The 26,189-nt window shown below is 40.5% G+C and overlaps 1 protein-coding gene across 23 annotated transcripts in view; it reads left to right on the forward strand.

Annotated features, from left to right (window-relative positions):
- The window catches only part of FER (FER tyrosine kinase), a 432,887-nt gene that overhangs the window by 94,840 nt on the left and 311,858 nt on the right, over positions 1-26,189 (forward strand). For 18 of the 23 annotated variants that reach the window (XR_013635792.1, XM_073344641.2, XM_078852827.1 and 15 more), the window contains 3 exons: positions 7,821-8,004; positions 13,532-13,669; positions 14,529-14,648. Coding sequence is in view for 22 of the 23 variants with exons in the window: in XM_073344641.2 (XP_073200742.1) it covers positions 7,821-8,004; positions 13,532-13,669; positions 14,529-14,648 (442 nt within the window). In the remaining variant the exon portion in view is untranslated. Of the gene's footprint in view, positions 1-164; positions 855-7,820; positions 8,005-11,410; positions 11,454-13,531; positions 13,670-14,528; positions 14,649-23,347; positions 23,460-26,189 lie in introns of those variants that run through there. The other 5 variants (XM_078852837.1, XM_073344650.2, XM_078852838.1 and 2 more) reach the window with 5 other exon arrangements.

Genomic DNA, 26,189 nt, shown 5'->3' on the forward strand with positions numbered 1-26,189 from the left:
TTTCTTTCTCAGACTCTAGGGAGGCACACAGCTTCACGAGCACCCCAATCATTGTGAGGGTCAGGAATGGGGGGAAGACAGTTGTGCTTACGGACAAAAGGTTACGGCTTGCAGGGCAGTTGTGCAGGGAAGTCATTCTAAAATTATCCCACACTTTTTCACAGGCGGCCAACCTGCTGGCTGACATTTCGCTGCTGCGGGTGACCAGAGAAACCAGGGCACAGATGCTGAATGCTTGCAGCTTTCACCCTGGTCTATATACAGCTCAACTATGTGCCACTTTGATCCCAGCTCCAGTGATTGCTAAATGGCATGGTACAGTTTCCTACAATGGGGGAACTAACAAGGTTGCAATCCCTTGGAACCTGCGACAGAGGATTAACAATTACCTCTTCAAAACTTTCCAGAGTCTTTCTCTGAAGGATTCCCTGCAGGTCTCTATGTCTGTCGACACCCTGCTTGACCATGCAGATTAGCTACACAGGACAATGTCCAGCTCACAGAAAACACTACCTGCCTCCCACGTTTCAATTTCCTACACAAGCCACAGCAACTTACCCTGCGTCACATCTGCTTCCTGCTCCCTGTTGAGCACTTCTGGAGTGGAGAAAAGTTCCTGGCTGTCTGCCCCACCGGGCGACACTGCTGTGAGAACCACATGCTCTTCTAGCTCAACTTCTTCATCCAGAATTTCAGTCTGCGGGTTACCCCCTCTTTCTGCTGCCTGCGAAGTATCCACGGGGCTATTGGCGATGGAGGTGGGGTCACCACCGAGGATAGCATTCAGCTACTTATAGAAGCGGCAGGTCTTATGTGCAGCATTGGAGCGATGGTTCACCTCCCACACCTTAAGGTACGCCTGCCTCAGCTCCTTTATCTTCGCTCTGCACTGCTGCGTGTCCCGATCATAGCACTTTTCGCACAAGCCTCGAGAAATTTGCCCATACGTGTCCCGATTCCTGCGGGTCACTCGTAGCTGCGACTGAACAGACTCTTTTCCCGATATACTGATCAGATCCAACAACTCAGTGGTGGTCCAAGTGGGAGCGCGTTTGGTGCGACAGCCAGCCATGCTCATCTGGGAAGCCAGCAAGCAGGAAATGAGATTTAAAATTCCTTGGGCTTGCAAGGGGGAGGAGCGGGTTGGCTGCAGGGCAGTGGAGTTCAAACTGCTGACCAGAGCAGCAGCATGTGAATTGTGGGTTACTTTCTGGAGGCCAGTAAAACTGGAAAAAAAAACCCTGTGGTGTCTACGCTGCATGTTTGTCGACAATAAAGAGAGGGGAAAAGAAAAAAGTCTCTCACAGGGTGGAAGTTTTTTGTTGCCAAAACTAGGCATTTTTTTCGAAAAAGTCACATTGCAGTGTGTACGTTACCACCGTTTTGTCGCCAAAAACTGGCTTTTGGCGAAAAAACTAGCCAGTGCAGACAAGCCCGAAGTGTGTGAAGCAATCTTTTATTGGAACAACTTCAGCTGGTGAGCGAGACTAGCTTTCGTGTTTACCTAGAGCTCTTCTTCAGGTCTGGGAAACATATTCAGTGTTACAGCTAAATCCAGTGTGGAGCAGATAGTTTAGCATGAGTTGTTAACACATTTCAAGGGACCATTCAAGGTGAAGAGGCCCATTAACACCCTTCCAGTCATAGGGAGGAAAGGAAGGGGTGGGGGAGGCAGCTGGTAGGAGTTGTTAGTGGGTTAGAGATTGTTGTAAATAAGCCATAAATTTCGTGTCTCTCTCTCTATCTCTCCAATTCATGATTTTTAGTGTCCAGCAAAGTTATGAATTGAAGCTCCCAGGCTTGTCTTTTGAAAGTGTTGTGCAGGTTTTCTTTGGAGATGAGGACTGACAGATCAAATATGGATTGATTACAATGCAGGCTTGGGATGACAATCAGCGGCTGCAGAACTCTCAGATCCAGAAGGTCACTTTCTTGCATCTGTGCACTGAGCATCGTCCAGTCTCTCAGCTCAGGCACAGGAGATGACTTTCCAAAGTGCTGGGGGGTTCTTGATCACCGGCCCTGCCCCAGGCTTCACCCCACTCACTCCTTCCCCCAAGGCCTCACCCTGCCTGCTCCTGCTCCACCCTTGCCCCACCTCTTCCTGCCCAGTTTTGCCTCCTCCCTCAAGCGTACCACGTCCTAGCTCCTCCGATCTCCACTCCCAGTCTCCTGCATGCCGCTGCACGATTGTGGTGGGCAGGAGGTGCGGGGAGGGAGGAGGAGGTGCTGATCCATGGGGCCCACTGGGAGGCGCTAGGGGAGCTCATAAGGGGGCTGCTGGTGGGTGCTCAGTACCTACCGTTTTTTCTCTGTGGGTGCTCCAGCCCCAAAGCACCTACGGAGTCAGTGCCTATGAGTTCAGGGACAGTAATGTGAGAGCTGCATTGACAGTGGAGAAGCAAGTGGCAATGACACTGTGGAAACTTGCAATGCCAAATTGCTACTAGTCATTAGGAAATCTATTTGGAGTTGGAAAATCCACTGTAAGTACTGTTGTCAAACAAGTGTATGGGAGTCATTAATCATCTCCTGCATCTCTTGCAACGTGCAGGACGTAGTAGATGGATTTGCAGCAATGGGATTTCTGAACTGCGATGGATTGACAGACTGCACATATATTCCTATTTTGGCACCAAACCACCTTGCCACAGAGTACAGCAGCAGAAAGGGCTACTTTTCTATCGTGATGCAAGCATTGGTGCATCATTGACATGAGTGTGGGCTGGTCAGGGAAGATGCATGACTCTCGCATCTTTAAGAATACGGAACTTTTCAGAAAGCTACCAGCAGGGTCTTTGTCAACTGTTGGATTACCATTGGGAATGTTGAAATGCCAGTAGTGATCCTGGAGGGCCCAGCCTGCTGTTGCTACCTTAGTGCATGAAGCCATACACTGGCCACTTCGACAGCACTCAGGAGAGATTCAGCTACTGGTTCAGAAGATGTAGAGTGCCAGTTGAATGTGCTTCAGGTCGATTGGAGGGATGCTGGGGTTGTTTACTCACGAGATTTGACGTCAGTGAGAAAAATATTCTAGTGGTTATAACTGCTGTGTCCTGCGTAATATTTGGTAAGCAAAGGGAGAAGTGTCTGTTGGGGTGATGGTGGAGCAGCTGCCTGCTGAGTTTGAACAGCCAGACATGAGGGCAATTAAAAGCGCTCAACGTGGAGATATACAATGCATGGAGTCTTTGACATACTGCTTTAACAGTGAGCCATGGTAATGTGTTTTTTGTTGTAAAGTGCTCTACCTGGCCCTGCTGTTCTTTGGGGCCTGGTAGGAGTTATGTGGTGCTTGATGTACATGTCTGAATATAAAACTGTCAGTGCACCTATTTAATTTTGTTTGAGAGTGGTCCTATGAGTTGTGTGACACTGTGCATTAATAGGTAATTGGTTGCTTTCAGATCTGCTAAGCACTTGGCAGAATATGTTGTGAATTAATAAAGATGAATTATGTTCCAAATTATAGCGTTTTATTCTGTAAAAATATTCAGTGCCAAAATAATTGTGCAATTTTACAACAAATACATTAATACAACTGATGAAGGGGAAAGTACATTGATATCCATTTCAGCTACACATACACTGGCCTTTGAAAGCCATAGTTGATATATGTGAAGCTATGATTGTCTTTAATATCCCCTGGGGTACAGTAGTAGGGTAATGCCGTGGCCCAATGCCATAGGGAATGTTAGGGGTGTGTGTGGAGAAGTCCGGAAAAGAGTTCTCAGTGGGCTGCAGAGGGAGCCTGGTGAACCTGTAGACCCACAAGAGTCTGCATTGTCTGTGTTTGCTGCCTGAGAAACCCCATTATGTCCTGGTGCATCTCCCTCTCTGTCCTGGGCCTTTCTCCTCTCCAGTCTTTACTTTTCTAGGCTGTCTGCAGTGTTTAAATAGTTTTGATTTAAATCTATCCATCCTCTCAAGATTATATTGCAGAGTAGTTGGATTGGAGATTTTGTGTGTAAGTGCCGCATTAATGGTAAAGTTTTATCTGTTCATTGTTGCATGATACTGCATACACATGATATACATTTTGCTAAAGAGAAAAAGTTTCTGTAACTGAAAGCTTAATTGGACCTGAACTTTGTAACAACAAAGAATATATAAGCCTTAAGTATTAGTCCGATGTACATCATCGTGTAGCTGAATTGAAAATAGAAGTGACAGTTTCATAACATTTTAATTAGCTGCGGAAATGGTATAAGTGACAGAACTTGTCTGTTCTTCTAAAGGTTTTCTGTAGCATCCATCACCATATTATGTAAGTACTTGTCACTTTTTGATTTGTATATTTAACTTTATGTAACAAATATCGCACTGCAGAGTGTAGGACTGAATTCCTTGCCCCATTGATGTCAATGGGAGTTTTGTCAACGACTTACATGAATTCAGGATTTTGCCATATGAACCAAATAGTTCAAATCTGGAGAAATGCTGTACACATGAATTCTTTTCTTGGCAGTGGTAGGTGCAGGTACTTAGCACCTCTCCAAATTTGAGCTTTAACTTCTAGCTTTTGGTGAAGTATAAAAAGTTATAGGAAACAAAAGAGAAACAGGAGAATCTGAGTCACTTTCTTGCATATTAACATACATTTGCTGATATGGTATGTCTGCAAATACAGAACTAGAACAAATTTTTTCACATAGTTTATTTTCTGAGACTCAGGTTCTCTGAACTGTTTGCTTTTTGACTTAATGTAAAACTCAAGTGTACATTTTGAAAGTGAGCTGAATATGTTAATGGTTGTAAAGAAATTTAATTCAGTTTCTCTGCTGTTTTATTCAGAGTAAATATTAGGCTCTAGAAGGCATAGGACCACAGAATGTATAGTTGTAAGGACTGGAATGATGCTGAGACCATTTGCCATCTTTAATTTTTGAAATAAAATACTTTTTAAAAATAGTGGACTACCATGTTGTACAGTATGCGGTTTATACCATATGTAATAAACACTTGAAAAGTTCATAATGAAAACTGAAATAATTGACTTCCTAGAATAGTTTAACAAGCACTCCAGATTCTCATGCAAATGTCAAACTTGCATAATTGAATTTTGCCAGCTTTATTATAATGTTTATAGCACAACATATTGTATATACAGTTTATTACTATAAACATTAAACAGATTTGTCAACAAGTGATGGCAATAGAATTGTAATTAGATCTGTTTATGAAATTAATTATACTGATAAAGAGAACTTGGATGTTTTCCTCACTGCTAATTGACAAGTTGATCAACTGTGCATGTTGCTTCACTGAATTCTATTGGTAAAAGAAATTCAATCTAGATATAGTGTTTTAGTTAAGTTCTTCATATTAATAGTGAGTCCAAAAGCTGTTAGTTAAAAGTTGAGGGCGCATACTAATAGTGTGATTTATTCTGAAATGAGTTGTGATGTGTCATAGAGGTATAATTTATGGAAAACAATTACATATCTGAGTTAGAGATGAAAGGAATAAATTTGTCCTTTGTAGTAGTGTTTGAGGGTGTTTTAGTACTGAGGGTCTCTGCAGCAATGTGGTTGTGATGATTAACACAAATATGTTCAACTGTGTGCTTTTGGTTGTCATGGTGCATTGGGTGGATAGCTGCGCATGTATATATAATTTGCATATAGCAAAATATTGGTAGTGTGGCAGTTCTGTATATGGAAACTATCAAAAGAATGTTAGGTATTTTGATTTCTATGTTGTTTTGCGAAGGTGTTCTCCTTTTCCAAGAGATGTACAGTGAATATAACAGTTACAAAAATTAAAAACAAATGCCTTCTGGTTTTATGTTGCCAGCGGAATACAGTCATTCTCTGGTTGAAGCATAAGAGTATGTCTGTGCTATGGAGGCTTTACTGGCATAGGTCGGCTGCCATAGCTATGCTGGCATAATCCCATAGCGCAGATGCAGCCTATATTGACCCAAGATATTTTTCCATTGGTTTTGGAACACTGCCTCCCTGGGTAATGATACCTATGTTGACAGATTTCAGAGTAACAGCCGTACACTTTCCACAGTATGCATCCGATGAAGTGAGCTGTAGCTCACGAAAGCTTATGCTCAAATAAATTGGTTAGTCTCCTTTTCTTTTTATGTTGACAGAAGCATTCTTTCATCGATAAACCTGCCTCTACACTGGGGTTAGTTCAAAATAGATAAGAAGCTCAGGGCTGTGGGATTTTTAGTACCCCTGACTGACATAGTTATGCTGACCTAATTTAAGTACCAACGTGCTGCTGCTACTTTTGACAAACGCAGCATCTAACGATTGTGACCCTGAGAAAAGTACTACAGAGGTATTCAGTTAAGAATGTGGACTCTGCAGAGTAGGAGTTCTATGCAAAGTGTAACTCGAACAATTTAATTTTTGGAGAGTTTAGCAATTCATTTGATCCTGATGTAGAAGGTGAAGTAGTTAGCATAGGTGTCTAAGATAAAGAGTTGACTAGTGAGGGTGTGGAGATGTACATGATTTCTGTTTGGTACACAGAATGCAAAGGGTTCATCTTGATCACTTTATAGCCTGAGAACTCTGTTCCTCCTACATGGAAAAAATAGGTAAGTAATTGGAAAATTTGTTTTATTACCTGAAAACAAATGATCTTTTAAAACAATTGTGCACAATTGCTGTCTTTGCAAAGCTGGGAAATGTGTTTCCACAGTCTGAATTTTTCTGGTTGGAGGCGAAGGGTTTTATTGATAGCTTTAGCACAAGCTTTGTTTATCCGTAAGATAGTGCTTTAAAAAAATGCATTATAATGGTCATGACCATTGAAGTTTAAGTGGCAAAATAATTTTCAGAAACTGTTTAAAAATATTACAACCTCAAACTGCTAGAAATGCAAATGTTGTTTTGTGGGTTTTTTTAAGTACTTTGAATTATGCAACCATAGTAGTTGACTCTTAGAGATTAATTATCATTTACTTAAGTATTGATAGTATGCTTGCCTCTGTACAAGACACTACTATTATAAAGGGAGTGTCACAAGTATCAAAACACTTGCTGCCTTGGAGAGGTTATATTCTAAAGCTCTGATCTTGAAATAAACACTGTATGGGTGAAGCTCTCTGCTTTCATGGAGCTTATTGCAGCATCTTGGCCTGAAAGAAAGACACACAAGACGGAACACTGGAGATGCACAGGAAAGTGCTCACTATAGTTAGTTTAAAGGGTCTTTAGGGGAGATTTGAATAAAGAATTCAGATCTGTAAACCGGAGTCTTTGGTTAGATCATTTACAGTTGGATTTTTCTAGTGTGAAGGAAAGTTAATCTCTAGCTTCAAAAGAAGATAATGTGGAGGAAAAGTGATTTGGGAGACTTTGTAGGTATTGAATATTGTAGTAGGAAGTGGTGAAGCAGATTGAACATTGTGTGCATAGATTTGTCGTGTTTGTATACTTTTGTTATAGGCCATCAAATTATTGTAATTTTTCCCACATATTAGAAGGCAGCAGCTGCTAAGTTTTCATATACTCCTGTTAGGCTATACCTTTGAAAAGCAATCAGCCAAATCTTGCAGTTCTTAATCAAGACTTATTCACACAAAAGCCCACTAAAGTCATTTGGAGTTTTTGCCATATTTGGTCATCAGTAAGAAGAGCAGAATTTGGCCCGATGTAAGAATTAAAAGAATTCTCAGGGTTAGTCTTTTTTTAACTATCTGCCTAAAGTTTTAGTGGTGCAAAAAGGGGTGAATTTGTCATTGATCTAAAATGCAATTGTGAATACTTAATTTCTGGTATTATTAACAAGCAGTGATCTTACAGTGTGCTGTTAAATCACTGTATGAATTTTCCCTTTTTCTTTTCCTTCAGGAAAGGAGACTGAAAAAGCCAAAGATCGTTATGATAAAGCCACTATGAAACTTCACATGCTGCATAATCAGTATGTGTTGGCACTGAAGGGAGCACAGTTACATCAGCACCAGTACTATGACACTACGCTTCCTCTGTTACTTGATTCATTACAGAAGATGCAAGAAGAAATGGTTAAAGCACTGTGAGATAATCTTTTCCTTTTTGCTTTTGCTTTGTAATATGATGTCAATTTTATTTAATATCCCATTTAATTTTTATTTTAGTCCTGTTAGAAAATAATAAACCAATGTTATTTATTACCAAATGGAATGGCCAAGAAAAGTCATTATTTGTTCTGGTGGCAGTTTTCTATAGAAAGTCCATTCAAATAAATGGGACTTCATGTTTTTCAGGCTTAAGGGACTATGTGGACATGTCAAAGACAGGGCATTTCCTCCTATAAACTTCTAACATTATTAGTTGGTTTGAGTAAATTCTCAATCTTCATTTTTAAAACTTTGAAATGAATCATTTAATTTAAACTCATATTTGCTAATCCTGCAGATGACCCTAATTTTGTTTTGTGATTTCTCCCTTTTCATCTTAGTCACAAACAGCAGTGTCAATTGCTGAGCACAGTGATTTGATGTCTATGTACTGTTTCTATCTACTTCATCGCTGTCCAGATTTCTCTCGATCTCATCTGGGATCACATGAAGTAGGAGTGGTTCTTTAATTCAGTCAGTTTACATCTGCTCAAATGAGCAATAGAAAGGCAAAATATACCCCAGATGTTAGGCCTCACTCATTTCAATTTATGTGAGACAGTCTTGCTCAACCTCCATGGACTCTGAGCAATGAGAAAGTGACACGTCTGGTTCCCTAGGGACTTCTGCTCCAGTTTTCAGAAAGAGGCTTGACCTGCAGGACACCAGATTCTGATGAGAATCTTTTCTCTAGCCCTTATGCCTCCTGGTATGCCCCTAGGTTCCTGGGATGCAATAGACTTGGTCTGGACGCACTGGTTAGTGTAACAAGTAGTATATAAATTCCTTTAAATGTAAAATTCCGCCCAAAACTTTTTCCCATTGACTTCTTTGATCCTGGCCCGGAAGCCATTCTCACTGGTGCTTATAGTGTGTTTGTTTTGTTTGGCAAAAACAAAAAAACAACTAACAGCTGGTGGGGTGAGTCACAAGGACAAGTTTGAGGAATTTGGTGTTGGGGTTAGCGAGGAGAGCAGCTAATAGAATAGCAAAAGAAGGAAGAAGCCACCTGAAAAAAGTACCTGTTCTCAAGGACCATGGAGAGGACACTGTGGGATCCTTTAATTCTTGACAAGTTCTGAGCTTAAACTGCTTGCACGAAACAACTTGCTCCTTGATCATCATCTTTCCTATTCCTTGCTAATGTCTGACTAGAAAGAGAGGAATAGGTGAGGGCAAATTGCTGCTTCCTTAACTTGGTACAATAGAATTCTATGATCTCTGTAGGAAAGGAGGCAGGAAAAATCCAATTCTTGTCAGTGGTACCAACCTGGGGCCGTTTGGGGTATGTCTACACTGCAGTTAGACACCAGTGGCTGGCCCATGCCAGCTGACTTGGGCTGTTTACCTGTGGTGTAGACAAAGGCTCAGACTGGAGCCCAGGCTCTAGGACCCTGCAAAGTAGGAGGGTCCCAGGGCTCAGGCTGCAGGCCAGGCTCAGAAGTCTACATTGCAATTAAACAGCCCTGCAGCCTGAGCCCTGTGAGCCTGAGTCAGCTGACATGGGCCGGCTGCCAGTGTCTAATTGCAGTGGGGGCATACCCGCTCCTTTCTCTCCCTGGGTCTTGTGGGAAGGTTAGCCGTCTGACCCAAATTAGCTAGCTACTTTTTGAGTTGTACTTCTCCATCAGCTGCTGGGAGTTTCTTCCACCTGGCTGCTCAGGATTTATCTACAGAGACCATGGAGAAATCGTTTTCTTAGTTATCCTAGTGTTTCAGATGCCTTCTGTTGTGACACTCTCTGTCATCAGTTTTTGCACTCAATCAGGTAATGGAGGCAAGTGCTGAGAAACAACACGTACCATGTACATTTCAAGTTTTAAAAAAATCCCTGATTGGGGTTCTTTCTTTAGAGACCTGATAATTGAAAAGTTCAGTAGTGGGTAAAATATGTACTTACCCCAATTGAGATACTATTAGGAAAAGTTAATCTAAAAATGACACCGCAGGGTTTCATGTTGATTCTATCAGTAACTCCATATCAAATGTGGGATTTTCAGAAGCACTGAGTATTGGCCTACCTCTGCTCCCATTGAGAATAAGACCAACATTGAGTGCTTTTGAAAATCCCTCCCAAAGTGTGCATAATTTACGTGTACACAAGTTGGATTTTCTAATTGCCAGCCCTGCAGACACAATCTCTATAGAGTTTTTGAGAATCAGGCCAAGTTCTTAACTTAATCATCACCAGTAATAGAGTGTTTGGGCTACTTTAGGCCCTTAGTTACACCAGTGCGTAGTCCCAGTCGCATCAGTGGAGGTCCATAGCTGTAAATTATTGTAATTTAATATTGTTGTTTGCAGTGTTGTTTTAGTTGGGTTGGTCCCATGATATTAGAGAGACAAGATGGGTGAGGTAATATCGTTTATTGGTCAACTTCATTTGTTGGAAGAGAAGCTTTCAAGACCTGAAGAAGAGTTCTGTGTAAGCTTGAAAGCTTTGTGTCTCTCCCCAACAGAAGTTGGACCGATAAAAGATATTACCTCACCCACTTCATCTCTGCAATTTTAATAAATAGTTCTATTGATGCACAAGTTGGAATAGAATCCAACATTTTCTCTGATCTGCAGGACCAACAAGAGTATAAAGCAGTAAAAATGTAGTTTTGTCACTAAGTGGACCTGGATATCTGAATATACACAGGATCAGCTCTCTTAAGTAAAAAGGTGCCATTTATAAATTATCACCTTATTAGTAGAATACTCTTTGTAAAGTGGCTTTTCACTGGAACACTGCTTCTATTGGATAACATTGAATCTAAGATAGAACCAAAGCTGATGTGTCAGGGAATTTCAGGCTAGGATCTGGGTGGTTTTAGTGTGGGGGAGATGGGACACCTTCATGAGGTATGGTTGAACAATCCTGGTTTTATGGACTGGTAGCCCTGTAGTGAATTGGTAAGATGTAGTATAGCTCCAACTTGATAACAGAATGGAAGAAAATGCCTAGAACTGAAGGGAAGAAAATTTGTATCACAGAAACTAGTATAGAAAATAGGCAATTAACTCATTCTACAAATATAATTTTTTAAGACATATATAAATATTTGCTTTCCTGAATGCCCACTTCTTTTTACATTAATCTCAAATCATCTACCTTGTATTTTAAAATTTTTTCGACTGTATTCCAATGTTAGATTGAGCTTTAATTTTTTTCTTGCCTCCACTGTTTACTCAAATAGCGAGGAAATCCAGGCAAGCAACATTTTTGGGGTTCATTAAGCATCTACTTGAAAAATGATTACAAGGAAAATAGATTAATGTTCCTTCTACTCTAATGTGCACTCTACTCTGGTTGGTCAATAGTGATCGATACTAAAAAATTTTTTTGTCTTCTTTCAGAACACAGTGAGATAGCTGAAGTTAATATTGAAAGTGTAAAAAGGTAAAATAGAAAATAGCTAAGGAATGCCAAAAATTAAATATTCCTGCTGTTGGGTTTTTTGGTTGGTACATATAAGAACAGCCATATTGGGTCAGACCAAAGGTCCATCTAGCCCAGTATCCAATCTTCCGACAGTGGCCAATGCCGGGTGTGCCATGGGAATGAACAGAACAGATAATCATCAAGTGATCCATTCCCTGTCACTCATTCTCAGCTTCTGGCCATTGATGGACCTATCTTCCATGAACTTATCTAGTTCTTTTATGAACCCTGTTGTTGTCTTGACCTTCACAACATCCTCTGGCAAAGAGTTCCACAGCTTGACTGTGCGCTGTGTGGAGAAATACTTCATTTTGTTTGTTTTAAACCTGCTGCCTATTAATTTCATTTGGTGACCCCCTAGTTCATGTGTTATGAGAAGAAGTAAATAACACTTCCTTATTTACTGTTGTATATATGTTGAATGTGACATGAGCATACGTGTGCTTCTTCTGGTGCGTAGAGTATTCAGAGAGCAGATTATTTGATTAGTTAAAATGATAGAGAGCAAAAGGTCCCATGGGTCACATGCACACTGGCCTGTAATATGGAGACTAACTGTACACTAATTTGTTATCTTAGATTAAAGTAGCTCATTCTTTATTAAACTAATGAGTCAGTGTTGCAGCTCTACATTTTGATGTTAAAATTATCAGTGGGGGGTTCAGATGAAGTACTGCTGCAATTGTTCCTTGGTAGTGATATATGGTGTCATGAGTAACTAATGGTGCTGCCTGTGTTAGTGGTTCCTTAATTTGTCTGTTATCTGTTTGGAGGCACGGCGGTGGTGGTAGGGAATATGCTCCCAGAGCCCTCCCTCTCGCAGAATCCCTTTGATGGAGGGACCATAATTTGGTTCTTTATTTTTTCCAATAATGTACAGTCTGATTCCTCTCTCTCACATTGATCAAACTGGACCGTCTCTACATAGAAGAATAAATGGACACAAATCAGATGTCAAGAATTATAACATTCAAAAACCAGTCGGGGAACACTTCAGTCTCTCTAGTCGCTCGATTATAGACCTAAAAGTGGCAATTCTTCAGCAAAAAAACTTCAAAAACGGACTCCGAGAGACTGCTGAATTGGAATTAATTTGCAAACTGGACACTGTTACATTAGGCTTGAATAAAGACTGGGAGTGGATCTGTCATTACAGAAAGTAAAATTATTTCCCAATGTTTATTTCCCCCCCCCCTCCCCCGTTCCTCCTAAGTTCTTGTCAACTGCTGGAAATAGCCCACCTTGATTATCACTACAAAAGGTTTTCTTTTTTTTTTTTTTTTTCCCCTCTCCTGCTGGTAATAGCTCACCTTACCTGTTCACTCTCGTTAAAGTGTGTATGGTAATACCCATTGTTTCATGTTCTCTGTGTATATAAAATCTTCTCACTGTATTTTCCACTGCATGCATCCGATGAAGTGAGCTGTAGCTCACGAAAGCTTATGCTCAGATAAATTTGTTAGTCTCTAAGGTGGCACAAGTACTCCTTTTCTCTCTCTCTTTAGCCAGCTGGAACAGCCATTTGTAGGAACAACTAATTGCAAGGCATTCAACTCTGTTTGTTATCATAGTTTAATTTTACATCTGTTACTACAGAGATGTAACTTAAAAATGTAGTAGCAGAACAGAATAAGAATATTAACAATATACAGAGTTTTGAAATATTAGTAAAATCGTTGTATGAAGAATGAAAACTAGGAACAAGAACAAAAAAGTTTTCCCCTTTTTGTTGAGTTCGGGGTTAAAATTCTTAAAACTAAGTGCTTTAGTGTATTAAAGACTGCCAAGTATTATGAAGATTTACACTAAAGGTCTAGAAAAAATAAGAAATTATCTGAATTTGTTTGTTCTTTTAGTTTGTAAATTAAGATTTTCTGAAATATATATTCATGAAAACATGTTGTACATTAGGTATGCTTTTGGAATTATTTTGGAGGACTTCTATGGCCTGTGTTACGCAGGGGGTTAGACTAGATGATCATAATGGTCCCTTCGGGCCTTTGAATCTATGAATTATTGTATTTTTTCCCCCACAGAAAAGGAATCCTTGATGAATACAGTCAGATCACCAGTCTTGTAACAGAAGAGATAGTGAATGTCCATAAAGAGATCCAGACTTCTGTTGAACAGATAGACCCTAACTCAGAGTACAATGGCTTCATAGAAGCTCACAGGTATAAGCTTTCCATTCTAGTCCTTTTATTCATTTTTACCTCGCAAGAAGAAATTGTATTCTGTGTTAAGCCTTAATACTGAAAATTGGTATATGCTTAGTTTGTTTTCAGTTGGGTTCCTTTAAATTGTTACTTGACTGTAATGCTTCATCCTTATTTGTAAGATTATCTGACCTGTTTATCTCCATCTTTGTAAACTGTCCAAGGACTTCGTTAAATAATAAACAAGTCTTAAACTCAGCAATAAGATTTTTAAAAAAGAAAATACTAAACTCTGATAATTACTGATAAAGATATGTAGGCAGATACAATTGTGGGAGCTAGAAATTCTGAGTCACAGCATTAGCTATGTGCTATGTAATTTCAAGCAAAGTTTGTTTTAAGAATAAGTTTTATTTGTTCTTTATGGATCTGATCTTGCACATTTGTCACTCGGATAAGTAGTCCCAGTGAGTTCTTGGAATTATGTGCATGCATTTTTATCTCAGTTACTAATATATAGATTAATATTCATATTATTAGTTAGTCCTAAACTTGCAACTGGATCAGTTATTATGTATCCATACACCCATATGGTGGTCCATTAAAAGCCTTAGTTATGTAATGACCTTAATCCAAGGAAATGTCTTCCATTTTGTGTTTTGTTGTGTTTTTTAAAACTGCACTCTTATTTTGAAGGAAAGCTATCATGTTGCCTGTCTTCAATCTGCTTTTGTTTTCCATATGATTAAAATATGCTTTTTATTGACATAATCATTTTGGAAAGGAACAAATAGTTAGCTTCTGAGCTACACTTAGCGTCTCTGTGTGTGTATATACTGTGTAATATAAATCTTAAATTATTTTGTATACTTAACAGGTCACCAGAGAATGTAGAACAAGAAATAGTGTTTGATACATCTTTACTGGAAGAAAACGAAAATCTTCAAGCTAATGAGATAATGTGGAATAACTTAACAGCAGAAAGCTTGCAAGGAATGTAAGTATGTCTCAAAAAATGTGGCATCCTTTTTGACTATATAATAAGATTCCAGAAATGACACTTTGTGTCACTGTGAAGCCTGGAATGTCTGAGTCATTGTGAAGTGATGGAAACAGCTACAAGCATGGCTGAGAGTTTTTTGTTCAAAATATCACCAGATTGCATCATCACTGGGTTTCGCAGTCTGTTACTGTCCAGTTTTTAACTTCTTAACTATTTTGACTTTATGAATTACACCTGTGCGGTATACAGCTACAGTAAGGCATGTATCTATACTATCCCAAGAGTCCTAAACCATTGTAATATTAGAGGTAACTCAACCAATTACTCTACAGCTAATTTGCATACAACAATTTCATCGGTTGTATGAGGGAGAATGGATTATTTGGCTCAGATGCCACACTGGAGCAGCTCATATAATTCTCCCAGCACAATAACACCTACACACACAACCATTATTTATACACATTAACCCCAAACACACATAGCCCATCACTGCAGCACGCACACTCATTTGCCACCTTCACAAATTAACACACATTTTCCAGGATATTTCCTCCAGACACAAATCAACACAAGCAGCACAGACAATCACCCATAACATCACTGTGAAGCCTAAAATGTCTGTTAAGTTACTGTGAAGCGATGGAGACAGCTACAAGCATGACTTGAGAGCTCTTTTTATTTGGATTATAATCAGGTTAAATCTTCATCTAGAAGATACTAAGGTGATAAGTAATAGCATGGATTTGTCAAGAACAAATCATATCAAACCAACCTAGCAGCTTTCTTTGACAGAGTAACAAGCCTTGTGGATAAGGGGGAAGCGGCAGATGTGGCATAGCTTGACTTGAGTAAGGCTTTTGATACTGTTTTGTGTGACCTCCATAAACAAACTAGGAAATGCAACCTAGATGGAGCTACTGTAAGGTGGATGCACACTGGTTCGAAAACTGTTGCAGGACAGTATTCATCAATGGTTCACAGTCAAGCTGGAAGGGCATATCAAGTGGGGTCGTGCAGGGATCAGTCCTGGGTCCGGTTGTGTTCAATATCTTCATTGATGATTTAGATTATAAGCGTACACACTCTGTACCATTAAGTTTGTGGGTGATACCAAGCTGGGAGGCGTTGAAAGTGCTTTGGAGGATAGTATTAAAATTCAAAATGATCTGGACAGACTGGTCTCAAGTAAATCGGATGAAATTCAATAAGGACAAATGCAAACTACTCCACTTAGGAAAGAACAATCAGTTGCACACATGCAAAATGGGAAATGAGTACCTAGGAAGAAGTCCTGCAAAAAGGGATCTGGGCTCAGAGTGAATCAGAAGGTAAATATGAGTCAACAGTGTAACACTGTTGCAGAAAAAGCAATCATCATTCTGGGATGTATTAAGAGGAGTGTTGTAAGCAAGACACAAGAAACAGTTCTTCTGCTCTACTCTGCCCTGGTTAGGCCTCAACTGGAGTATTGTGTCCAGTTCTGGGTGCCATATTTCAGGAAAGTTGTGGACAAATTGGAGAAAGTCCAAAGAAGAGCAACAAAAATGATTAAAGGTCTAGAAAACATGACCTATGAGGGAAGATTGAAAAAATTGGGTTTGTTTAATCTGGAGGAGACTGAGAGGGGACATAAAAGGTTGTTATAAGGAGGTGGGAGAAACATTGTTCTCTTTAACCTCTGAGGATAGGAGAAAAAGCAATGGGCTTATATTTCAGCAGGGGTGATTGAGGTTGGACATTAAGAAAAACTTCCTAATTGTCAGGATAGTTAAGTACTGGAATAAATTGCCTATGGAGGTTGTGGAATCTCTGTATGATCTGCTCTTAAAACACTCCAATGATGAATACCTATCGGGGATGGTAGATAATACTTAGTCCTTCTTTGAGTGCAGGGGACTGGACTAGAACACTTCTTAAGGTCCCTTCCAGTGCTATGTGTCTATGATTCTATGATCACTGAGATTTGTGGTCTGTTACCATCCAGGTTTTAAGTTCTCAGCTGTTTTTAGGTTTTTTTACACGACATGACTTTTTTTACATGACTTTATGAATTACACCCATGTCACAGCATAGGCTTTCAGCTACTAGTTTCAGAAGCTTCGGCTTCTGTTTCCCATACTTCCTCCTCTTTATCCTGGACCTCCGGCTGCCTAACAGGTTTATAAAGAAATTCAAGTTCCGGATGGTGACACTCCCTTTGATTATTCGTTCCCTTTCTCAGGAAGCCTGGTTTGTGCTTTTGATATGAAAGATGCCTATTTCCACATCGACAGTCATCCCCAGAAGTTTCTCCAATTTATGGTTAGTTACTCCCATTATCAGTTCCATGTCCTCCCTTTTGATATTGCAATTGCTCTGTCTAGGCCTTTTGGTATTCTCCTACCTGGATGACTGGCTCCTCGTTGCACCATCCCGCAGGTGCTTCTTACCAGCCATTGTGGCTCTTTGCGGGCCCCTTGCCACTCTTGGGATTTGCATCAATGAGGAGAAGTCAGTTCTCGTACCTACCCACCAGATCACCTTTGTTGGTGCTCGTCTGGACTCCATCGCAGCCCAAGTTTTCCTTCTGGTCGACTGCTTTGCAGCCCTCGCTTCTATCATTACCACCTGGCGCTGCACTCCACGCACCTCCATCCACCATTGACTTTCCCTCCTCGGCCACATGATGGCCTGTACCTCTGTGATGCCTCATGCCACCTACACATACACTGCCTTCAGGTGTGGCTCCTCTCTATCTACAAGCTGCAGACAGGCTGCTTGGACAAACTTGTCCTGCCTCCCACTGTTGTCCTGGCATCCCTTGCATGGTGAACCAACCCAACGAAGGTCCTGGTTGGCACCCCCTTTACAGCTCCCACTCCCCTATGCCACTCTGACCACGGATACCTCCCTCGTTGGCTGGGGCATCCACCTGGTTGCAGTCTCTGGACCTCTCCAGGATGCATATCAACATCCTGGAATTGTGTGCTGCCTGCCTCACCTGTCAGGCCTTCCTCCCCCTCATACAATCTTGTCACATTCAACTGCTCTCTAACAACATGGCTGTGGTAGTCTGTCATCAAGTAAGGCAGCACCAAGTCTCCCTCCTTCTGTGCGGAGGCTGTCCACTTCTGGAACTGGTGCATCAAACAGTGTTACACTCCAGGTGTATATCTCCTGAGTGCCCATAACTCCCTTGTGGACATGCTCAGCAAGTCCTTCTACGCAAAGCACAAGTGGGAGCCTCAGAATCCTACCCTATGCTTTGGTTTCCGCAGGTGGAGCACCCTGCTCTGGGACCTCTTTGTGGTCAGAGAGAACTGCGAACTTCCCTCTTATTGCTCCAGGGGGGTCGTGTGGGCAGGGTTGTGTGGGCAGAATCCTGTGGCAGTGGCCTTCTCCTCCACTGGACTGGCAATCTCTGCTATGCCTTACCACCCATTCCCCTGCTCCCACAAGTTCTGCTCAAGGTTTTACCGGTATTGAGTAGCAGTCAGACTGATAGCCCCATTTGGCCTCGTCAGTATTGGTTCACAGACCTCCTCCGCCTCTCTGCTTATCTCCCACTCTGCCTCCGTGCACACCCGGATCTCCTTTCACAGATGTATGGATGACTCCGGCACCCCAACTCGTGCCCGTTCTGCCTCACGGGTTGGTGTTTGGGTGGATCTCATGAGTACACAGGTCATGCTCTATCCCAGTGCTTGTCCTCATGCACAGCAGGAGGCTGTCCTCTAGGGCCTGCTATCAAGTGAAATGGAAACGGTTCACCATCTGGGCTCACTGCCACCATTTCCCGCTAGACTTCATATCCATCTCTCTCGTCCTTGACTACCTTCTCCAACTCAAGCTGTTGGGCCTTGTCCACAGTTCCATTTGGATCTACCTGACAGCACACAGTGCCTTCCTTCCTCCCTCTGGTAGACAGTTCCACTTTGTTCAGTCATCCAACCACTGTTTGTTTCCCCAAAGGTCTACTCAATGCCTTTCCACCACTGCAAGCCATCCCCTTCCTGGGACCTTAATGTCACTCTGCCCTGATCAAGCCTCATGATGTGCTGTCTTTCCTACCTCTCAATGAAGGTGATTTTCTTAGTCACCATCACGTCGGTGTGACGTTAGCGAGTTGGCAGCCATGATGGCCGACCTCTCCTCCCCCTTGGTCAACACACACCCCAGATTCCATAAGGACAAGGTCTCCTTATGCCTGGACCCCAAATTCATCCCTAAGATGGTGTTCACATTCCGCCTCAACTAGTACATCCACCTCCCGGTCTTCTATCCCAAATCCCATGCCTCCAGCAGAGGTAAAACACTGAACACTCTTGACGTCGGCCGTGCAGTGGCCTTCTACGTCCACTCATGCCTTCTGCATTTTACCCAGGGTCTTCATTGCCGTTGCAAAGGACAAGCCCTCGCAGCTTATCTCCAAATGGATCTCCGAATGCTATACTCTCCCAGATACCTCCACCTCCTGGAGTCACAGCTCACTCCATGCAGGCACAAACCTTTACAAAGGCCTACCTTGCATACGTGCCATGGCAGAATGTTGCCAAGCAGCCATGTTGAGCTCTGTCCACACTTTTACCTCTTACTACTCCATTGCCCCAGCAGTAGCAGGGGATGCGGCCATTGGCTGTGCCATGCTGCAGACTATCACTTCCTGTGAGTCTTTGCACCCACCTCCATGTTGATGATTGCTCACTACTCACCGACATTTGGAATCCATATGGGGACCATCACTCAAAGAAGAAAAGGAGGTTACTTACCTGTAATTAGAGGTTCTTTGAGATGTGTGGTCCCTGTTTAGATTCCAATACCTGCTCTCCATCCCCTCTACTATGGACTACGCTGCTTAGTGGCAAGGGAACTAGAGTAGCGTCAACCCACATGGCCTCTTATAACCTTAGCTGTGGATGTGAGGATGACGCACGTGTTGGTCAACAGACTTTGCTGTACAACTTGTCTAGCTCTGGATCATGGCATTCATGTGCACTCACATTTGGAATCCAAATGGGGACCATATGTCTCTAAGAACCTCCAGTTACAGGTAAGTAACTTCCTCTTTATCAGTATCTTTCCTAATGGAAATAGGCTTTCATAAAATTAGAGGTGTATTTGGAATAGAGGCAGACAGATTTTCACACACACAAATTCTGGGAAACAGTTAAAATAATGAAGCCAACTGAACCATCCCAGTGTAAGAGCCTCTTTTGACATCTGCCAAAAAAAAAAAAAAAAAAAGCAAGTTGATTCACTTGTTAATACTTCCCGGAGAGTCAACTGTTCTACCACTCTTATCTATGTTCTAACTCATAAATTTTATTGGTAAAGACATTATCCTTTAAATATCAAGATTAAGTTATCCTAGCATCACCACGTGGCACTCCTCTACTTGCATGCTGGTAGAGAATATAGTTTTCTATTTTATAGCAGATGCTGGACTGATTCCAGTTATTTATGGACTAACTTCAGACTTAGACCCTTAAGAGTTAGTGCCCAGTCCTGCAACTCTTGCTTACATGAATAGGATGTCATCATTTAACTAGATTATTATCTGTTGGGTTCTTTGAAATATTCTTTTTATTCCATGACAGGATATATTCCTTTGACTTCAATTAATGGACAGTATGACTAAAAACATTATCTATCTTGTGAAAGCTTAGAGATATTTGTACTTGATAGGATCAATATACAAAAAGTGGAAACTATCTGTGGGTTGTAGTCTAGTGAGAATCTGGAAAACTGTAGGCACAGGAAGATGTTTCAAAAAGGTTTGACACATCACATTTTTCAGAACAGTGAGAGACCTGAAAGGAATAGATTGTACTATTGGGTTGGTACAGGCCAAAGCCTGGAGAGGTTATGGAAGAGCCTGGGAAGAAGCTTAGAGCTGTTGTAATAAGGTATAATCACACAGAATGAGGTGAACCTCTGGAGAATTTAGGATGACTTTATGCAGGGTTTTGAAGATTTAAACCCTGATTTTGACCTCATAATCCACAAGGAGCCAATGAAGAGAGCAGTGGGGTGATGTGCTCTTGGTACCCTGTGTTACTGAGCAACTGGATACTTGTTTTATTGGTGGCGGGGGTGGGGGGTGAGTGGAGTCATACCTAGGTACAGAGAACTACAGCAATCAAGCCAGCAGGTCATTACTTCATGGATCATTGTTGAAGTCTGGATGTGATATGAGGAGTGAAGTGTTCTTTCTAGTCATAGCTAGAAAAGATTATTTTTCACAGCTCTATCTATTTGGGTGTCTAGAAGCAGTGAGAAGTCAAGATTAAGATTGATTCTGAGGACTGTCTTGACCATCTGCAGGTGATGCTGTGGAGGCAATGAGCTTTTAAAGTGCTTCATTTTCCCTCAGAAGCATCACTTTCCAGTTGAAAGGTCTCGTTTTAGCTTTTCAACTGGTTACTGATTTCAGCCAAGCCATGGGATAACTGAGAAATGGTGCTATTTGCATCTGATGTGATGGTGATGTAGAGCGAGCGTCTTGCATTTGTTGCTGACAGTTTAGTTTGTATTGTTTCAGTCTCATCAAGTGGTTACATATACAGTGTTGAACAAGGAGGAGAGGACGGCTCTATATGGGACTCCATGGGTTGAGAGTTCTGGAGGAGGAGCCCATGTGACTCTCCAGTTTGAGAGAAATGACTTGGAATGATCCTGCTACTTTTCCAAGACGTTCCAGGATTCCATGGTCAGCAATATCAAATGCTGCAGAGAAGTGTAACTGTATAAATATGAATGTGTGGCCTTTGCCCTGGCTCAAGATTATCTCGTGCCATCTTTGTTCAGTGACATGGCCTGAAGCCTGACTGAGAAATGTTGACGATATTAGCAGTATCTTTAGCCAAAGCTAAATACATCTGAAATGCCAGAGCCAAAACCTTTCTTGCTCGCTGCTGTGACCAGTCACTTTCCTATTTAAGGACCTCTACTGGCTCCCCATAGTCCTGTGCATTAAGTTCAAACTTCTTGTCCTTGGCTAAAAGGCCTTCAACACTCAGCACCTGCCTGCATCTCTGACCGCTGGTCTCTCTTCTTGTTTAAGCCACCCACACCGTCTGCTCCATCATCAGTGTCAGCCTGGACACCCACTTTGTCTGCTTTCACAGATACTTTCTTCCATGCTGCTGTACTTAGAAAAGTACTAAAGTCTATTTGGTAAGCCACCACCATTGCCCTTGGACGTCTCCATAGGAATACTCTCAATGAATTCATTGTGGGCTTGGATGTGCCTTAGCCTACACACCTCCTCCTGTAGTTCTCACCTGCTTCCCGAGGGATTCCACCAGCAGACACCTTTCACAGTGGATGGTCCCCCCAGCCTGGCTTTCTGAGAGGGGAAATGCAGGCCACAGTCTCTGCAAATCCACACCAAGTTCCACACCAAATGTGGAAAAATGCAGGCCACAGTCTGCAAATCCACACAAAGAGGCATCCATGGTCAGGTTATAAACTTTTTGGGTTGGGGATTCTTACCTAGTTGACTGTTCAGCAAGAATTCAAGCATGCTTATGAACATAGCGCAATTAAATTAGGGTAATCTACTCTTCTTCTGATGCGTGTGTGTGTGATTGTTGCTGATGGCAATGGGAAATATGCACATCTATATTGAAGGAATAGACTGCTTAAGTGAAAATCAGTGCTTTTTGCAATGTACATTTACAATTTGTTATGCATGAGTCCATGATTAATGCAGAGTTGGTTGTGTTCTTATATATGTCCTAATTGTAGTGAATTTAATAATTAAACAAAATGTTTAATAAATAGAAAGCAAATATAGAATAGCATGTGATGTAATTCTTATAAATCTCACTGTTGTTTGCTACCTTTCCCCAAAAAAGTATCTGTGGGCTAGATTGTGACGTTTAGCCTCAAGTCCCCAGTATGAGCTCGTATGAAGCTGCACTGTCCCAGGGAAGCTGTGGGGAGTTCCTCTTTTTCTTGGTGTACAGATGAAGAGTGTGTTCTCTATCATCCTGAAGGATGGTACAGCATACTCCCATAGCCTGATTGTGGAAAGGATCAAAGCAATGCCACTACTTTTCTTCTTGTCACCTTTGGTGGTACATGAAGGGAGTATTTTCTTTGCTCTTCAGATAAATTTTTCTCCAGAGGTCAGGGATTGCAAGTGTCTTATTCTTGCACAGGCTGTCCAAGGGAAAGGTTCTTTGTGTCCCTCATCCCCTGTGCACTCGCACTGTGCTGACGGCAATGTGTCCCTTTATCAGGAAACATACTATAAGTTGATTATCTATCGTAAGATTTGTGCCTGTAATGAATTATTTTTGTAATTATTCCCAACATAGTGATAATTTGTAGTAATTCAGACTGCCAGATTCTGAAATAGGGTGTATGAAAAAAAAATCAGTAGCCAGCTGCTATAGCTCTGGGTGAGCTCCTCCTGGTGGAGAAGGTTATGGATATTATTGTTTATGCAGGATACCACCAAATATTAATTTAGCTATAATTATTTTATTAAATTCAAAGGTCAAATGGTATTTATACAGTTGCTTCAAATGTGCCTTAGATGTGTAAGCAGTCATCACGTCCTCATAAAATACAGTTATAAATAATGATCAGGTGCTTATCAAAGGACTAGGCCCAGGAGTGCTCAAACCCACGATGGTTGTCTCCAGCTTGCACAGGCAGACACTAGTAATGAACCCTTTACGAGCTCACTTTTTTTTTTATAGACTTTAACAAACAAGTGATGTCAGAGCCAATTGTTCACTTGAGTTAAGAACCAGTTTTGAGCAGTTTGGAAATGACCCCTTTCCTGGCTTTGAGTAGACAAGATTTTATGATTTGGCCCCTTTCTTCAAGTTGACACTGGTATGTTAAATGTCATGATAAGTGTATTACATCACAAAATAATTTTTCTTTGTCAGAATCAGTTTTGATAATTCAGGGCTTCTCTTCTCTTACCAGCTATAATTTGAGCATATCACTTTTACAACTTAACTTGCTAGTTACATTTTTTATTTAAGCCTTCCCTTGGCTGCTAAAATCCCTGTATTTGATTTAAACCGAATATGTATTTTCCTACATTATGTTATTGGGTTAAGTTTAGTTAAACCGTTATCTCCATTATAAAATACATTGTGTGGAAAATTGGATCAGTTTTATGTTTAAAAATAGCGTAAAGCTAAGTAAATAATCCAATAAAGAATCATAGTATACACATAGTGGTCTCTGTGTCAGCATTTACCAGTGGTTCCCCTCTAAGTACAAAGAGAAACTTTGGTATTTGCTGATAAGTGTTGATGGTTTAATGGAAGCTACTGCATTAACATATGCAAGCAAAATAGAATACTGTGATAAAATATTATATTTAGAAGATAGTGGGATGAATTAAAAGAGCAAATAATATGACTGGTAGAGAATGTCTGTTAAGCTAGTAAAAGGGTGAGTGGGAATGTGAATCAGTACCCATATGAGTGAAACAAATCTTCCAATAGCTATTTTGTACAAATATGTATTCATATTTATTCATATTTGAGACTGCTAAATCAGTGATCAAGAAAAATTCCCAAGTAGCTCTTCCAGATAGATCATTAAGATAATTTGTAAGCCCAGCATATGGAAGGTTTCATAATGGTTTGATATGTCCAGGTTCAATGTAAAGATGAATAATTTGGAAATGTATTATTATGAAAGCTAGTTATGATTAAAGTGACTGATGAGTTAGTAATAGTCTTTTTCTGAACTACTTTTGTCCAGAAGACAGATGTGGGTCCATGATGAAATATCCTGTGACAAATTGTAACCAGGGTGATAGTTTGAGATACCAGCTCTAGCCAGTCCTAAAGGGTGTCCAAACTTCAGATGGTTATTTAGAACAAAAGGAAGATTAAAACAACTAACTTGTCTTCTCTTGCTCAAAGATAAGTCCAAACTTTCTCACAGAGTTCAGAAGTATTGGGAAGAGCTACATCAATTTCCTATTCCAACTTGGTGCTCTGATTTTAAATCAGAATTTTTTTAAATTAGAGAGACAAGGTGGGTGAAGTAATACGTTTTATTGGACCAACTTCTGTTGGTGAGAGAGACAAGCTATGAAGCCACACGGAACTTCAAGTCCTGAAGAAGAGCTCTATGGCTCGAAAGTTTGTCTCTCTCACTAACAGAAGGTTCAGTAGAAGATGATATCTCACCCATCTTGTCTTTCTAATATCCTGGGACGGACATGGGTACTACTACACTGCATACACTTTTTTTAAAAAAAATTGTAGGGCACATTAAAATGTTAATGCTGTCTGAAAGTAATTATATGCTTTAGAGACAAATGATAATATTAATTTGGATTTAAATTTCTATATGTTAATAGTTGATAGTTAAATACAGTGCCTAATCTCTATAAAATGAGTTAGGTCAATGAATTTTTGAAAGTTGTGAAAGAAATATTTACAGTCACATGTAGGGTCAGCAAATAAACATTCTTAATCAAGGTTTTAAAGGGAAAGGATTTGTAATTAATATTAAATTTGAGATTAATATATAATGAGGAATTTGTACAGGTAATTATGTGTATGTTAATTGAAGTGTTGCAAGCTTAAATCTGGGATTGTAAAATAGACAATGAGTTTACATAGGAGATAAATCATTAATATATATCACAGGATGAAATGCAGATTAATCTTATTTTAGTGTGTATGGAATACAATTCCCTGATAGCTAAAGCCTGCTTGATTTGACTCATTTGACTCTTCTTCCAATTGAAAAAGTGTGGGCAGTAGTAGACCATTAGGAGAAAAGCTCCAAAACAGTAAATCCAATCCTTTTTGTTAACTGTGTTATGTCATTGTTGCCTGGAATATCTCTATTAATGAATTAATAACTGGATGAATGCTGGGAAGGAATTGATTCTTTTATATATTACTGTGTATGCTCTTGGCCTAGAACTGCTTCAAGTTTTTAAAAAAATTAAAATGCGTAAGAAGCATTTTAAGTGCTACTACATCAAAGAATGAAGCCTTTATCTGCTGAGTAAGTAGTGATCAATTACACACAAGTGGGAGGCTCATCCGGACAGTCACCACACAGACGTCTCCAATACCAGACAAATACACATCTTCAGCTTCCCTTTGTTTAGAATAACTATTTATAACTTTTGTTGTTTTTTCTTATGAATATGCATTAGTTTCTGTTTCATATCAGTTCTCCACCCCTGTTGGTACAAGTTTTGTGTTAACTCAAACCAATTTTTTCTAGCTTTATGGATGCTTTATCTTTTTGTTTTCCTCACAAATGTGATTACTCTTCATTTTCTTACACATGGGTGGTTCTACTTAAGTTTTAAGCTGTAAAAAATTATCCAAACAGACTCTTAAAAATCACAGCAGACTTTTATCAGGCCTAAAATGTGCCTTCGCTCCCAACAGTGCGCACCCAGATCTAGAGTGTACCCATATAATAAGGTACATTCACAAAATAAGCAATTTAATAAACATATTACCAAGAAAGGGAAAGTGTCGAACTAGAAACTATTTTAAGGATTACTGCTTTTATTTTCAGCTCTTTTTTTTAGATATACAA

The sequence above is a fragment of the Lepidochelys kempii genome, chromosome 5, assembly GCF_965140285.1.
Source record: "Lepidochelys kempii isolate rLepKem1 chromosome 5, rLepKem1.hap1, whole genome shotgun sequence".
In the NCBI taxonomy this organism is placed as follows: Eukaryota; Metazoa; Chordata; order Testudines; family Cheloniidae; genus Lepidochelys; species Lepidochelys kempii.